Below are 17,183 nucleotides of genomic sequence, written 5' to 3' on the forward strand. Positions count from 1 at the left end.
GTAAAACCCGGATGGAGTGTATTGGCTTAGCAGCTGGACAATAGGATTCAGGGTTTTATTGGGAAATATCCCTGCCTACTGTAGAGTCCTGTTATCCCAGATACGGTAGAGTGGGGTAATCAACTCGGTTCCCTGCTACTGGTCAGGCCTATTTTCTCTGTCCCTCCAAGGAAGGCCGCTCTCTCAGGTAAGGTTTCCCTCACTTAACAAAGTTACAGAAGTCTTGCCCATAATTTCTTTAAGTCTTGCCTGAACTAGACTCTGCCCCTTCAGGGGAGGAACCTTGGCATTCTAATCTACTTTCCCACCCCAGGGGCTGGTTCAAGGCCAGTGGAGAGATACTGTTAATGTGAATTGGCACTGGAGGAGCGGCCCCAGACTGCCAAGGCAGTTCCTGGCACTAGCCATCTTCAATTCTCACCACTCCTTTCTTCATTATCGTGGCCGAGGGATACCTCTAGCCAAAATATAGTCTTCAATTCAGGTTATAGTACTCCTGCTATGACTACTGTTACCAGGAATTCCACCCCCACCCCCGACCAACAAGCTCCTAAAGCCTCCAGTTGCTCCTGACTCTGGAGACCCATCCATCCCAACTCCGGCTGGGGACGCACAGGGAGAGTGAGGTTGCCAGCAGGCAGGGAGCGCGACCACGGTCAGGGCTGGGGGCTGTCTGCGGGGTGGGGCAGCTCTGGCCGCCGCCTCTCCCCGCCTTCCCCATCCCCAAAGACGACACCCCTCCTTCCGTCCGCCCGCCCGTCCTCTCCCCACCCTCGCGCGGTACCGCCTCCCCGCGCCGCCCTCGCCCAGAGCCTCGCAGGCAGCCAGCAAGCGCGGGGAGCGCTCTGGGATGGGACTTGAAGGCGGCGGCTCAGGACACGGCGTTGGCGCGGGTTTCTTCGTCGCGTCACGGGAGCGGTGCTCCAGGAGCGCTGCGGTCCTCGGCGGGGCGAGGCGGCAAACGACTGAAACAGACCCACGCGGCTGTGCCCCTGCCTCGCTTTCCTGGTGCCGGCGGCGGTGGCTGCAGGTGAGCGCGGCGCGCTGCCCCGGGCGCGGACAGACCGACCCCACTGACTGACAGACGCACGCACGTGGCGCAGTCGGGGAGCCGCTGTCCACTGGGGAGCGTGGGAGAGGGAGGTGGCACTGCTGGGTCCCCTGGGCCGGGAGAAGTCCCGCCAAGCCGAGCCAGGCTCAGGACGCACGGCGCAGCAGAGGTCCCCGAGTGCCCCGCGGGGGCGCTGTACCCCGCCGCAGGGACACCCAGACCCTCTCCACACCGACTAGGGAATTGGGGACTTGTTGAGCGGTTTTGTAGTGACAGTCCTAATTACCAGGTAGAAAATAACTCGGTTCCCTCTTGTAGACTGTTATCTCAAGGCCAGGGTCATCTGGATTTTCTTTGCGTTCTCTGTAATTGCTCCGACTTCCTTGCATTGCAGAAGAGGAATAGGAAGAGGGCATTTTGTAATAGTTGCTGGAAACCTGAAGGACAGTTTGGGGAGAGGACAGAAAAATATGGAGACAGTCCTTGGTAAGGGAGTAGGTGTCCTGGGAGATGTCCTGGGAGATGCTCAGCTCAGGGACGTGTTTGCACTCTCCTGAAGAAACCCAATTACGAGTCAACAGTGATAACTGTAACACTCTCACAACGCGTCCGCAGAGTGCACTTCCCCTCAGCTTTTGAGGAATGGACGATGAAGAGGCTGCAGAGCCCGGGCGAAGAGCAGATGCTTGGGAACCAGTTCGGCTTCGTTCATACTCCAGCTGCCAAGCTTACAGGCTGGAGTGCTTGGAGATAACCATCAACCGTTTGCCTCAATTTCCTCACCCAGCTTGTGGGGATTATAATGCCTACAGGATTAAAGGAGATTCAACAGAAGTCCAGAGAGTAGTTCTACGGTTAGTGAGCTCTGCCGCCCACCTTTCTGGGTAAAGAAAAACGTCTCGTGAACAGTGAATTCACGCCCACCCCACGCCCTTTCTAGGGAAATACCTCTTGAGACCTGCACTAAGATGGCAGGTAGTCTGTATTTGTTAATGGGGCTTTGTGCCAAAGTCCATTCCAGCACCATTGCCCCTGCCTGCTTTCAAAGGGATAGTTTCACAAAGCCAATCAAGATACCAAGGTGGGTTTGCCACCCGGAAGCTTTCCTCTACACCTCTGAAGTTTGCCCTCAGGTTTTCATCTTCTGTTTCCCTTCTCTTCCAGTTGATAGGATTCAGCCCCTATACTACCAGCCAGCTCTTTTCTATAAGCCAGGGTTCTCCAGGTCCTGGCTCTGGAGTCCATACCCAGGCAGTCAGGAACCGTTAAGCCTGTGGTTTGTTGCCGGAGGTACCATAGCATAATTGAAATCTGAGACACCCTTGGACAATTGGCAGGCCCTAAACTCCTACCAGCTAAGGCCATCCTTCTCTGACCGCAGAAGGCTAGTTGAAAGCTGGTCACGGTGGTGCATGCTTATAAGCCCAGCACTTGAAATGTAGAGAGGTCAGGGGATTGGAAATTCAAGGTAGAAATTTTGGTTCTACAATAAGTCCAAAGCCAATCTAAACTACATGAGACCCTTTCTCCAAAAAAAAAAAAAAAAAAAAAGAAAAAAGAAAAAGAAAAAGAAAAAAGACAATTGAAATAATGCTTAAGATTTTAAAAAAAGCAAAGAGATATTGGTCTTTGAAAGCCAGGGAAAGAATATAAACCACTGGAGAGTCTGGAAAAAAAAAATTCAGTTTGCCTAGGGGCAGCTCTCATCGGCAACTATGAGAAGGTACAGAGAGATGTGGGGGTGGGGAAGGAGAGAGGGAGTCTCCGGGAAAGCTGGCTGAGTGGGCAGTGGCTGAGGAGATGCAAGGACTCCATGGAGAGGTGAGAACAGCCAGGGCAACCAGGGCCTCTCTAGGAGTTCCCCTGGAATTTGCTTGCCGCTTCTGTACCATGCATAGCCTCCTGTTCTGGGAGTTCCAGTTCTCTGGGGGGAAGCTAAGCAGGACTCCCTTCCGTGTTTAATGTGCACAAGACCTTGGGGATGGCTGATACCTCAGAGAGTGGTGCTTGTAGTGTTGCTAGGAAACAGTTCTGGATGCTCTACCAAGAGTCTGGCCAACCCTTGGAGTCCATGAGGTCACCTTTGAATTCTGTAATACAGTTCAGCAGCCACAGTTACCACAGCCTGAAGGTGGCTTGGGGGCAGGGCTGGGCTGAGCCCTCATCCACTGTCAGTAGTGACAGTGACCTGGACAGATGAGGGGGCTCCAACTCAAAGCACTGTTTTTAATATCCGTCCCAGCTCCTCACGCCTGTAAAGACTTTAAAAGTGGCATGGGCCCTGTGCCTCAGTTTCCCCATCTGTAAACCAGGAGTAGGATTGCTGGGAAAACTGACCTAGCTTACACACATGGAATGCTGCATGCAGTGGCTGATTCTGAGCAAATGCTTGGTGCTTATTACTACCTTGGCCTTGGTTAGATCACTCCTTCAGCAGGTGAGAGATCGCCCTAGGTTATGTTGTAGGTTCTGTGGATCAAATGTAGTTAATGTGAATCTGTCCAGGATTCTAGGTGGCAGAGTGAGCTGGTTGAAACTGACAATTTCACAAAATAGCTGTGCATTAAAATCAGTGACTAAGCAGGTTCGAAGTTCTAAGGGCCCTGGCGGGAAAGCCACTGTTGGAATCCACTTAAGGTTGTTGTAAGAGTTCCCCATGGCCACTAAAACAAGTCTCCGCACATGTGATGGTTTTCCACTAATTCATTATCTTGCAGTCCTAGAGCTCAGAAGCTGAAATGGGTCCCTGAGGGGCTAAACGGAAGCCTCAGCAGGGCCCATTCTTTCTGTCGGCTCCAGGGAAAATGTGACCCCTCGGGGTTTCTGACTGCTAGGATTTCCTGCAGTTTTTGGCTCCAAGTCTCTCCTTCCAAAGACAAGAGCATCTTCTGATCTCTCTGTCCTGTCTCCCCTTCTCTCTCTGTATCTCTGTCCTCTCCAATTAGTCTATCCCCCTGGTACCTCTTTCCTTCTGCCTCTCCCTACTGTCTCTCAGATTCTTGTGATGACACTGAGCCCATGAGGAAAATGAAGGCTCACTTCGTCATCTCAAACATTGGGGCATCAATTTTTGACCTATAGGCCTAAAATCCTAAAATATCTGACAGATTTTTTTGTGAAGTAGGATTTTTGAAGGACTGTCCTACCTTGTGTTGGCAGTTTGGACAGTAACTGTCAGCAATTGAGGCAAGGGCAGTTTCTTTGCCCAAATGGCTAGCTTTTGTTATAAAGAAACAAACTCCTTATGAAGTTTCTTTGATGCCCATCATCTTCTCTGGAATACATTACATTGGTGCTCACTGTCAAGAAATGTCTAAGGTATTAAAACATTTTAAATGCCATATTCTTTAAAATGTTTGTTTGAAGAATAGTTATCTCTTGGAAATATATCTTTGTGTATCTAGAAACCCTAACTAAAATGACTATTATAGATGACTATTAATTTGTATTTTTAATTATATATTACATTTTTTAATTAGATTTTTAAAATATACTTTTAAATCCAGCTTCCCACTCCCTCCCCTCCTCCCAATATACATTTTAATTGAGCTATATAAACACAATACCTTAAACAAGAGTAGAAATATACATACAGTATAACAAAATTAACCTCAAATTTATATCAATAAACTAAAATTTATACCAATATAAAATATTGTGAGATTAACAGTTTTTTGGATTAAAGTAGATTCAATAATCTGCCATTTCCTCCCATCATTTCTATACCATATCCCCCTTTCTTCTTTTAGAAAGAGATTAAATATGACTAATTACAGTTTGTAGCCAATCCCTCTTAAATGAAAACAAGTATTTATAACCAATATTTTGGAAATGTGAGTATAGTTTTCTAGACAACTTCCTGTTGATTAGGGGGCACTAGTAATCTTTGAGGGACCCTGAGAAAATCAAGATAATTGTTAAGTCTCGGCTGTAGTATTCTGTGAGACTGGATTAGCTCAGTTAGCAGCCTTGAAGCTGTTTTGGATGTTGGATCACCTTGACCATCTGTCCCCACCAGAGTTTCTTTAGGGGGTCTTCCTCAATCAAACCATATTAGCATGGAAGGAATCCACAGCCCCTTGTTTCCTTTGGAAACAAAAGCAAAACCTCTCCTCCAAAGTAGCTTTGATTTTCATTTGACAAATGTATTTTTGACTTCCTTTTTTTTTTAATTTGATTTTTCGAGATGGGGTTTCTCTATGTAATAGTCCTAGCTATTCTGGAACTCATTTTGTAGATCAGGCAGACCTCAAATTCACAGAGATCTGCCTGCCTCTATCTCCCAAGTGTTTGGATTAAAGGCATACATCACTACTTTCTGGCTTGACTTTAATTTTAAACTTAAGGTATTCCTAAAGCATATAGGTTGGTTTATTTCAACAGTCCCTCTTTCAATTACAGGTCTCTTAGCAGCTGTCAAAATCAACACAGCAGCATATAGGATCTAAAGTCCCTGCATATTTCCCATCTTATGTGACTTTTTTCTTTTATATTACTTTTCTCTCTAAATACTTTATTTTATTATTTTTAAACTATTTCTTTCTTTTTATGATGCACATACTCCCTTTATTCTTTCTTTCTTTCTTTTTTCTCTTTCTTTCTTCTTTCTCTCTCTCTCTCTCTTTCTTTCTTTCTTTCTTTCTTTCTTTCTTTCTTTCTTTCTTTCTTTCTTTCTTTCCTAAGCATACACACATTGTAAAACACACTGGAACCTGTTGAAAGATTCTTCTGTTTGGATTTCTTCTTTTGCATATCTTTTAGTCTTTTTTGACTTTGTGAACAAAAACCCCAAATCTGTCAGATTTGAAATAGGATTTCTTTTTACCGAGTCAAGGTTTCCCTGTGTATCTCTGGCTGTCCTGGAACTCACTCTGTAGACCAGGCTGGCCCCGAACTCACAGAGTTCCACCTGCCTTTGCCTCCCTCCTGAGTGCTGAGATTAAAGGCCTGTGCCACCACCTCCTGGCTCAAAGATTAGTTTTTAGAAGTAAACTTCTTATGATATGTACATATAAAAAATGCACCAATTAGGGATGCTGCTGGATCTAAACATGTGTATAAACAAGAATCTGATTTATCAGTAGAATAATCCCAGCATCCAGATCCCTTCATACCCACTTTTGTGTGCTTTTCCTCCCATGCAGCCTCCACACTGATATCTAGAACTATAGGTTGTTTCTATATTTTATCTTGTTCACTATTAAATTAACAATTTATCTTGCATGTTGTGTATCATGTTACATACAAAGCAGTGAGTCCTTCCTACTGCCACAGAGTATCTCACCGCATTACTGTTTCTCTGCTCAGCTGTTTAGGGCTGTTTACATTGTTTCCATTCACATTTTATTTTGAAAGGGTGATAACCTACCCAGAACCTCAGCTATCTTAAACTCCATCCAGGTGGAATGAAGACTCTGTGTGGAGGAATGGAGGCTTAACGCTGAAGCGTGCACACAGGCACACATGCCTGTAGTATCCATGGGAGAGTTGTTGCAGTCGACACAACAACTGTGTCACAATTGTGACACAGGGCCAGGGTATAGGGCTTTATATATTGAACAGAGCAGTCTAGATTTGATTCTTTGGGAGGTGAGAGCCACTTTTGTTGGGCAGGAGTGTGGTAAGCATTATACTATATTGACAAGATGGAACTTAGCACCCCTGCCAGGGGCAGGCAGTGGAACAGACAGGATTAGGTTCAGCTGCAAGTTGCAGAAAAGATCAAAATTGCAGGTGTTGATTTTTGGTTTTTTTTTTTTTTCTGTTGTTGCTTTGAGTTTTTTCAAGACAGGATTTCTCTGTGTCTTGGCCATCCTGGAACTCACTCTGTAGACCAGGCTGCTCCCAAACTCATGGAGATCCACCTGCTTCTGCCTCCTGAGTGTGGGGATTAAAGACTTTTGCCACCATCACCTGGATAAAATAGCAGGCTTTTAAAGAGGGACTTTACTTCTGTCTTGGGTTCAAGAAATCTGAGGGCTGGGAGTCCAAAGCAATTGTAGGGTGGGGACTTAACCTTGTCTCTTTTACTAGGCATGACTTCCAATTCTGTGGAGCCTTATGGTTCAAGATAATTGTTCAGTCCCCAGAGGATGGGAACTCTCATTCAGGAGTTGCGAAAGAATGAACTAGGAAGCTCACCATGGTCTTACCAATGATAGCCACACCCTTCTGAGGTCACAGGTGCCAGGTGCACCTCTGTTCCTCTGACCAGCACTTAGGTACCTGGCAGGGCCAAGACAGAATCAACGTCGTCATTCTGGTATCTCATGTGCCTACTTTGAAAGTGAGGGTTCTGCAGTAAGAAATGGGGTGGAATAGGCACTGGGTTGACTGGCCATGCCTGCCGATGCCTTTGAAGTTTTGGTGTGGTTGCAGGTCAGATCTAGTGTAACATGAGAGCAGACTTGTTGGGGTTTCTGTCCCACTGGGGACCCCACAGCCCACAAGCCCCAAAGAAAATTACACACAGGACTCCATAAGATTATAAACTGATTGGCCCATTAGGTCAGGCTTCTTATTAGTCCTTGTAACTTATATTAATCCATTATCATTATCTATGTTAGCCACACGGCTCAGTACCTTTCTCAGTGTGACAGCTCACATGTTGCCTCTTAGGTGATCTGGGCAGGAGTGGTGGAGGGAGCTTCCTGCTTCCCAGAATACTCCCAGTCTCTTTGCTCCACCCCTACTTCCTGTCTGGCTTTCCCGCCTATACTGCCTGCCTGGCCAATCAGCGTTTTATTAAAATATGATTGACAGAATACAGACAATTCTCCCATACCAATCTAGGGCTGTGACTGTGGGGGAAATAGGGGAGGTGTTACCATGTGTATCACAGTGCAGTGATGGGTTTTCCCAAAACATGATTGCTTGCAAGAGAAGGAACTGACTTACACGTGAGTCCTTGAAGGGCATTTTGTCAACTATATTTTGAGCCAAGTGTTGTTCAAGGAAGGCATGTTTGCCAAAATGACCCCAATTGTGGTTGTTTGGGGGTGCTTACAGAAATCAGTTGAGTTTAAAAGTGCCAGAAATTTCCACTTAAAATTGAGTAATTAGTCTTGAGTGTGCAACATCATTTTAATAGGAGTTGAATAGTGCTTTGTACTGTAAAAGTCATCTAGACAATGTGCATGTGTGTGTGTGTGTGTGTACGGGAGCACGCGTGTGTGTATATGGATGTGTGTGCGCAAGCATGGAAGCATGCTTGTGTGTGTGTGAGCATGCGTGTGTATATATATATATGTGTGTATAAGCGTGACAGCATGCTTGTGTGTGTGTGCATGGGAACATGATCACGTGTGTATGTGTATGTTCATGGGCAACACATAAAAAGACATCAGATCCCCTAGAGCTGAAATTATGGGAACTGCCAGAATAAGTTCTGGGAACTAAACTTCAGTCTTCTGGAAGAGCAGAGAGACTCCTGAGCCATCTCTCGGCCCCTAAAGGATGACTTTATAAAAGCAATAGGATGTGCAGCTAAGCTGTCTACAGTATGGACTCGGAACATCCTGAAAATCTGACTGTCTTTATGGTCTATAAATTAGGACTATTGGCCTGGGATAAGATTTCTAGTGACATATAATATATGGACTCAAAACTGGCTGTGTCCCAAACAGCCCAGAAGGGAAACTGCTGAGAGCTCCAGAAGGCATCTTTAGTGCTAATACACCATCTGTGTTAGAGAGGCAAGTAGCATTCAAAAACATCGTTTTGTGAAACAGAGAACTTTGTTTCATAGAGTGTTTTTTGTCAGCTGGGCAGTGGTGGTGCATGCCTTTAATCCCAGGACTCAGAAGGTAGAAGCAGGCAGATCTCAGAGTTTGAGGCCAGTCTGGTCTACAGAGTGAGTTCCAAGCCAACCAGGACTACACTAAAAACAAAACAAAAATCAAGAATAGTTTTCATCCAAAAGCACTAGTTTACAATTTAAAATGTTTCACTATCAATCTAGGGCAACTGGCACGTTATTATAAGAATTTTGATTGTTTATCTTTAGTCTTTAAAAAGGATGTGTCTAGGTTGTCAAGACGTAGCAAGTGAGCAAAGGTGAACAGCCTGAAGGGTGAACTGAGACTCAGTGGGCCACACTACAGTTTCCAAGACAAGAAGAGTCTTCTTCTTTTTTAAAATTTTTGTGTTCATTTTTGGTTTGGTTTTCTTGGTTTGTTTTTTGTTTTTCTTTTAAATTTGGTTTTGATTTGGGGCGTTTTCTGGGGCAGAGGGCATATTCAAGAAGACAGTGAGAAAAGGAGGATCAGAATACAGGATGTGAAATCCATAAAAGTAATCAATAAAAGTAAAAATATTTTTTTTAAAAGAAAAGATATTGCATATGAAGGGCTGAAGAGATGGCACAGTGGTTAAGACAACTTGTTCCTACAGAAGAGTGCAGTTCCCAGCACCGCTGTGGTGGTTCATAACCACTCATCACTGTAGTTTCAGGGGACCCAATGCCCTCTACTGACTTCTGAGGGCACTATATGCCCATGAAGCATATATATATATATATATATATATATATATATATATATATATATATATATATATATATGGGGGGGCTGTTGCCCGCACTTTTCTGTGAATACCCAGACCTCGGAACAGGCGCGTACTTTCCCGAACCAAGCCCACGAGAATGGATTAATATCCTAAGGGTTGAAGCACACAGACACAAGAGACCTGCTCATTCACCAAAGAGTAAATGGCAACTTTATTAAACTCAAGTCGGGTATATATACTAGGGGGCAAGGGGGCAAAAGGGCAAAGCCCCCTCCCATCAGGAGCAGTGGAAGAGGATGACAGGTGCCCGGTGCCCAAGGCCAGAAGCAGCTGCGGGATGCAGGCATGGCAGGCATAGGGCCCGTGGCTGGAACCTTGTTTACAGGTGGAATTACCCTAACAAAAGAGGTCCAAGTTCTTTCTAAGCTAAACCCTCAGGCCTGTGCAAGTGCAGAAAAACCAGGGAGCCAGAGGTCAAATGGCCCTGCAAATCACCACGAACAAAAGGGGGAAAGACCTGTGTACCTACATGGGGCCAAAACATTCACACACATAAATACAATAAATTAGTCTATGTTTTAATTTTTTATTTTAAAACTGTTACCTGAGATTTCTGTCCCACCCAGTCCTGCAGTCGTTCAGTCCCCCCTCCAAAAAAACACAGAGAAGTCTACATTAATTATAAACTTGTTGGCCTATTAGCTCAGGCTTCTTATTAACTCTTTCATCATAAATTAGCTCATGATTCTTGTCTGTTAGCCACGTGACTTAGTACCTTTTATCAGTGGGGCAGTTTCGTCTTGTTTCCTCTGTGTCTGGGGGATGACTGCAGACTGAGCCTTCCCTCTTCCCAGAATTCTCCTGTTCTGGTGGCCCCACCTATACTTCCTGCCTGGCTACTGGCCAATCAGCATTTTATTAAGCCAGTATGAGTTTCAAATCTTTACAGGGTACAAGACCATTGTCCCACAACATAAAAGGAAATTTCAGGTGAGGATCCTGCCGTTAGGAAAATGAGAACCTTCTATGAGGGTTGTCTACATGTCTACATGTGACCAATGTAATAAGTAAAGACATGGATTGGAGCAACCAGTTTGCTTTGACATTTATTGATCTTTCATTAAATAGTCATTTATCCAACACATTGATTGTTTACCAACCTATTTATAAAATTTGGACGCCAGCAGGTGGGGAACACAGGTGACAGGGTGTCACCCCAAGTGGTAGCTCATGTCTAGGTTGGAAGAGGTTCATGGTAGCAAGAGAATAAATAATAAATAATGAAGTGCTGACAGCCGACAAGCTCATCTGTGGTGTGTGGAGGTCAATCCTGAGAAAACCCGAGGACATTTCACTGCCTGGTGACCCATGAGTCAAACATGGAGAGCTGAATACCATCTTGATTAATATAGAACGTAGGCCTTGGAGGCCATGGAACCAGCATGGTCAAAGGCACCCAATTGCAAAACAATCTCAGTACTTCAGACTCCATGGTGAGCTTAGGGTAAATGTGAGGACATCCTTATTGGAGAGATGGCCAGTGGTCAGCCATGGAGGGGTGTGAATCTAGCATTTATTCAGTGAGGCCATCAACAGACCACAAGCAGGCAAAGGAGCTGCACATAGGGCATTCGGCAGCACCTGGGAGAGGCTAGGCGCCAAGACCTGGGCTGCAAAAGTGGTTGCAGCCATGGAAGCAGCGAGGAAGCAGAGACAGGAAAAGGAAGTTTGTGCATTGCTGAATGCAGCCAGGATGCAGAGGGTGGATGGAAACGGGTTTGCAGTTACTGGTGTTGGTGTGGAGGCCTAGGGTGACCTTGGCCTTGGAAGGCTCGAGAGGGAGACGCTGAGCTGGAGTCTGGACAAGCTGAATTGGATGGGAGTCACAGACAGTCATGTCAGGTCATAATAAAACAGGCTCTAAAATTTCGAGTTCCTCTGTGCCACGGGTGCCTTTGTGTCCTGGCATACATTTGCTGCCCACTTGCTGGCCAAGCAGGAGATGGTGGAAGGAAGACAGGAGGGGCCTGCCTCTGAGATTCATTCTCAGCTTTGTCTGGCTATCTGTGAATGCAGAGTCACGTATTGGCGTATGCTGACCCACATCTGTGGGGGACAGAGCTGCTGACCTGATGTTTCTCTGTCTCTCTCTAGCTGCCTGAGAGGAGGCAGGAGTAGAGTTAGCTAGCACTGAGTCCTTGCAGGGTCTCTGTCTATAAACTTTAGTGATCCTCCCCCACAAGTCTTACCTACTTTGCAGGATGATGGTGGGGACCAAATGAGATGACAGTTTGCAAAATCCTGGGCTCCCCGCCTGGCCTGTCATAGGCACGAAATCAACACTCGTGCCCTTCCCACTTCTTTTCTTAATTACATTAGAAAATTTATTGTATGTATTAGTATATGTATGTATGTATGCCTGTATTTTTGTATATGTATGTATTAATGTGTCTGTGTATTTGTGCATCTGTATGTATTTGTGTGTACATGTATGTGTTTGTATGTATAAGTGTGTGTTTGTATGTATGTGTGTATGTATATATTTGTGTATGTATGTATTTGTATGTATTTAGGTAATTGTGTGTGTATGCATGTATGTGTGTATATGCATGTGTGTCTGATTGTGTGTGTGTATGATGTATGTATGTGTATGTGTGTGTATATGTAAGCACAGATGTGGGGGTGAGAGGACAATTTGTGGGCGTTGGTTTCCTTCTACCACATGGGTCTTGGGGTTGGTTAGAGCTCAGATTGTCAGGTTTGACAGTGAGTGCCTTTACCCACTGTGACATTTTCCCCAGCCCCCGACTTCCTTTTCTTATGTGAACAGGGATTAACTTTGCCTGTAGATTTCTTCAGTAAAGCAGGGTTCTCCCGGTCTTGTTTAGGTAGAGACACCACTTTCATGTCTTGTTCTTATGGGTAATTAAAGCCGTGTGTGTGTGTGTGTGTGTGTGTGTGTGTGTGTGTGTGTGTGTGTTACTACACACAAGAGAAGTCACGTGAACGTCAGGAGCCAGATCTCTCAGCTCACGGCCCCAGCAAGTTCTCCTGGCTCCGGAGGGATCCCGCTTGCCTGACGAGTTGGAATGGTCAGGTCAGAAGAACCTCAGCTCCCAGCGGCCTTTTCCCTCTGCCCCAGCTTCTTAGAAAAGCCACATGAAAGAACTCATTGTTCCATGGACAGACGAAAAAGGGCTAAAACAAAAGTCAAAGCGCTTGTATTATTTCTAAAACATTCTTTCTGTGCTCCCTGATGTCACTGAAGCCGCTCAGAGCGAATGGACCTCTATTTCACACACAGCCGTTCTCATTTGCCCAGAGTTGAAAGGACTGTTCTCAAAAGCCACTTCATTTTCCAGAGATGATGCATAGTCTTCAGAGGCCAACAGCTATAAATGCCAAACCAAGAAACCACTATTGACCTGAGGACAGGAGTCAGCTTTTTGTATAAAAAACTGCATTGTCTGATACTAATAATACCATTATTGTGTATTTATAGAGTATTCTTTCTGTTTTTATTAGCACATATTAATTATGGATAGGAATGGGTTCACTGAGACTTTTCATACACATATCCAATATTTTTGGACTGCATTTGCCCCCATTGCTCTCTTGTTCCCTTCCCGCTTGTCCCCTTCCTCTTCCTACTAATTCCTCTTCTACTCTCAGGTCTTAAAATCTTTAATGGGGTTCACAGGGACATGGAGGGGAGCCTTGTAAAGTCGGTTCTTCCCGACCAGATCTCCAGGCTTGAGAGCAAGCAGTTGTATTTTCTGATCCATCTCACTGGCCTTCGTGGTTCTTCCTCTCTCTCCCCCTCCCTCTCCCTCTCCCTCTCCCTCTCTCTCTCTCTCTCTCTCTCTCTCTCTCTCTCTCTCTCTGGGTTGTGTTGTGGGTTCTAATGATGTATACAGGAATATGGGCAGCTTACCATGACTGCACCACTGGAAAAAAAGTCTCCCCGTCTCCTAGTAACCATAGCTTCCTAGAGACCCTGGGGAGGGACAAGGCCTGGAACCTGGTCTCCCCTCCGCGGGGGAATGTTAACAGGCCCACCCAACCTGCCCAGAAGACAGCGTTCCACAACATTCCACCCCTTCCTCCAGCTCTTTGATGCCATTCCTTTATTTTTTAATGACTTTTTGAAGTTTACCTTACAGTACAATTCATTAATTTTAAAGGTTACAACTTGATAAATTTCAGCCAATACATCGCTCCACCATAACCATAATGTCAGCACTTCCATAGCTTCCCTTTGGCCCCTCCACAGCTGATTCCTTCTTCTTCTTTTTTTTTTAATCACAATCTTCTAGAACCATTGATCTGCTTCCTGCCATGTAATTTTGCCTTTTGTTGAATTTCATATAATCAGAAGAATTCAGAACATAGTGGTTTTTTGTGTCTGGTTGCTTTCATTTGGTGTGATTCTGAGATTCATCTAGCAGATCACTCCTCTGATAACTTAGTGGGAGTCCATTGTACGGATGTCCCATAATTTGTTTCCCATTCATCAGCTGCTGGTGATTGGATTGTTTCCAGTGTTCAGCTTTTAAAAATGCAGCCTCCGTAGGCATCTAAGAAATAGTTATTGTGGATGCATGCTTTTGTGTTTGAGTAAGTATCCAGGATCTGGGCTGATAGACAATACATTGAATTTTCCTGGGGTCGATTTTCCTGGATTTTCGAGAGTATGGGATTTCCCTGAAAGCGTGGGTAAATAGAGACAATGGGTCATTTTGTGCTGTGGTATTTTGATGAGGTGTGACTTTGTGAGAAGCTGCCAAATTATGTTCTAAAGGGACACACCTTGCATTTTTACCAACAAAATAGGTGGTTTCCAACAAGGAAGGGGAAGGCTCTTCCCTGAGGAAGATCATTTCTCACTCTCAGCATTTCCCAGTTGCTCGTCGGTCTTTGTCTAGGGTTTAGGCTCCCGCCGCCCCCCCCCCCCATGAGCTTTCCCCGGTCGTGTTAGCGTGCCCACTGTTGGTGGTGTTCAGGTTTTGTTTAGGAAGCCATGACATTTCATGGGTGTTGTCTCTCTAGCAGCATTCTTAGCAGTCACAACCGCATGGCGACCTTCCTGTCTTTCTTTGACCGTCTTTTCACTCAGTCTTCCACAGTGACTCCTGAGCCTGCTGTGTGAGAATACGTCGTACGTGTGCCAGCTGGGACTGGCCGCCACACAGCTCCTGATCTCTTAGTTGCGGTTTTCTGTAGTGATCTCTTGCAAAGACAAGTTTCTTTGGTACAGGTTGAGAACCATACTTATCTGTGAATATAAGAATAAAAATTTAGAGTATAGTTAGGAATTGTGCTGGTTTAGTAAAGTTGTGTTTAAACCATTTTAATCTTAGAACTACACCAGACGTGGAGGTACATTCCTTTCATCCCAGCACTTGAGGTATTTTTTGAGTCAGGGTTTCACTGTAGCTTTGGAGACTGTCCTGGAACCAGCTCTTGTAGGCCAGTCTGGCCTCGCACTCACAGAAATCCTCCTGCCTCTGCCTCTCGAGTGCTGGGATTAAAGGTGTGCGCCACCACCGCCCAGCTTCATCCTAGCACTTGAGAGGCAGAGGTAGGAGGATGTCTGTGAGTTAGAGGCCAGCTGGAATTATACAGTGAGACCCTGCCTCAAAAAGCAAATTCTGTAAACCATAGATCAACATGTATCTATATTGCATTGGCTCAAATGCAGAACAGTAAGAATCACAACAGAACAGCTGGTGGGATGGCTCAGTGGGTAAAGGGCTTGCCTGGTAACCTGAATTCACTTCGGATTTTACTTATTTATGGGACAAAACAGATTGAACTGGAGGACGTTCTACGACATGAGGCAAATCAGACACAGGAAGATAAAATAATAGTAAATCACTTATAGATGGTGTCATACATTTAGAGTATCGTATCAAATTGTGTGATTAATATCAAGAAATTATGAAAGTAAGTAGTAGGAAGAGGGAAGGCTGGAGAGATGGCTCAGCAGTTCAGAGAACTGGCAGAGGACCAGGGTTCAGTTCCCTGCTCCCACATGGAGGCTCACAGCTTAGCTCTGCAAGAAATCTCACTTGCCTCTCTTGTGTTGTGTTGTAGCCACACCCCTGCTCCTCTTGAAGATGGAGAAGATGCTGCTCGGATGCTTGCTAATGTTTGGGCAGTTCTCCCTCCTGCCGGCTGGAGCCAGATTTCCCTCCAGAGGCCGTCATGTCCGAACACATCCCCAGACGGCACTGCTGGGTGAGTGAGGGGCACCCGCAGCAGCAGGCAGCGGTGTGGGTCCGGGAAGGCCCTGGACCAGAGGACCTGGGTTGGGGAGGCTCCTGCCTCTGGGTCCTCTGCTAACTGGGCTGGGCACTGGGGGAATCCCACGGGTGATTGGCACATCTGGACTGAGGATGCAAAGTATCCAGGTTTTCAAATTACAACTAAACTTCTTCTATTTTAAACCCTTGGGTCTAAGGTGGGCTCATGACTTTGCTCCAATACACAGGGCAAAAGGTTTTCTGCTGAAAATGTCCCTGCTGAACTCACCTGGACGGGGCGTTATGGGGAAAAAACTGTATTAAACTAAAGAACCTTGTTCTGATAGAGCAGAACTGTCGCAAGCCTTATTCCTGAGCGGGCATTCTGCCCTTACTTAGAGGTCTGCAAGTAAATACTCAGGATGACCACAGTGTTTGTTCTAGGAACAAGTTTATTATGCCAATAGTCAAATCTCCAATTGTTAGCAGGTATGGGCAAACATCAAAACTATAACAATCATTTAAATCTCTAATTATTCCTATGGCAGATATAAGTAAACATCAAACCTATAACAATCCTAGTCAATCATTCACATCACACATTCAATCACGTCACACATTCAGCAAGGGTTCCTATGTCCTAGGCAAGGTCTTCTATCCTATCTTACTGAGGCATTGGTGTATACAACCTGATAATGGTCCGTGGCTTTCGACGTAGACCTCTGGATCAGCAAGTCTTGATCCGCAGGCAAGAGCTAGTTCTCTGGCTCTTGAACGGTCTCAGCTGTGAAGTTGCCGGTTCATTGGATTCTCTATGACTGCTCTGACAGCATGTCTAGCAAGTCATTTTGAGAATGTCTTCTGGCCGTGAGCCTCAATTTTTATACTGTCTGTGGATACATCATTTTTTTATTTCTAGATTAGCACACATGTCTGCTTCTCATATAGTTACGTCACACTTGTTCATTCAGCTCAAACTCTTATCACCACTGCACACATTGCTTCATGCTTTTTAGTTTCATTTTGTGTGTCACTTAATATTGCATCTTAACAAACAAGGATTTGTTTGTCTTTGCAAACTCATAACATTTCACTTAATATTTCCTCTTAATACTCCTGGACTTGTTTGTCCTTACAGACTCAAAACAAGAACCTGTACTGATGCTGACTAACAGTGACCCTGACTTTATTCTCCTGAGAGTCCCGGTTCGTAGTGTCATAAACACAAGACTTGTTCATACATTGAAAAGAGCCAAGGAAATGTTTAACACATTGGCTAAAGGGTTAAAGAAAACCATGTCAAGATATTTATATGATTAGCACTGTGTATGTTTATATGATTAGCATTGTGTATGTTTAACTGAACGTATCTTGATGCTTCC

General features: G+C 45.1%; 1 protein-coding gene across 4 annotated transcripts in view; it reads left to right on the forward strand.

Moving 5' to 3' along the window:
- The first annotated feature begins 800 nt into the window (after positions 1 to 800).
- Matn2 (matrilin 2) overlaps positions 801 to 17,183 on the forward strand; it is a 127,224-nt gene continuing 110,841 nt past the window's right edge. For 2 of the 4 annotated variants that reach the window (XM_085679127.2, XM_048457188.3), the window contains exons 1-2: positions 802 to 1,030; positions 15,653 to 15,796. In XM_085679127.2, coding sequence (XP_085535253.2) covers positions 15,676 to 15,796 — 121 coding nt within the window. In that variant the 5' untranslated portion in view covers positions 802 to 1,030; positions 15,653 to 15,675. Of the gene's footprint in view, positions 1,031 to 15,652; positions 15,797 to 17,183 lie in introns of all 4 variants that reach the window. The other 2 variants (XM_085679128.2, XM_048457187.3) reach the window with 2 other exon arrangements.

The sequence above is a fragment of the Myodes glareolus genome, chromosome 19, assembly GCF_982192425.1.
Source record: "Myodes glareolus chromosome 19, mMyoGla1.1, whole genome shotgun sequence".
Taxonomy (NCBI): Eukaryota; Metazoa; Chordata; class Mammalia; order Rodentia; family Cricetidae; genus Myodes; species Myodes glareolus.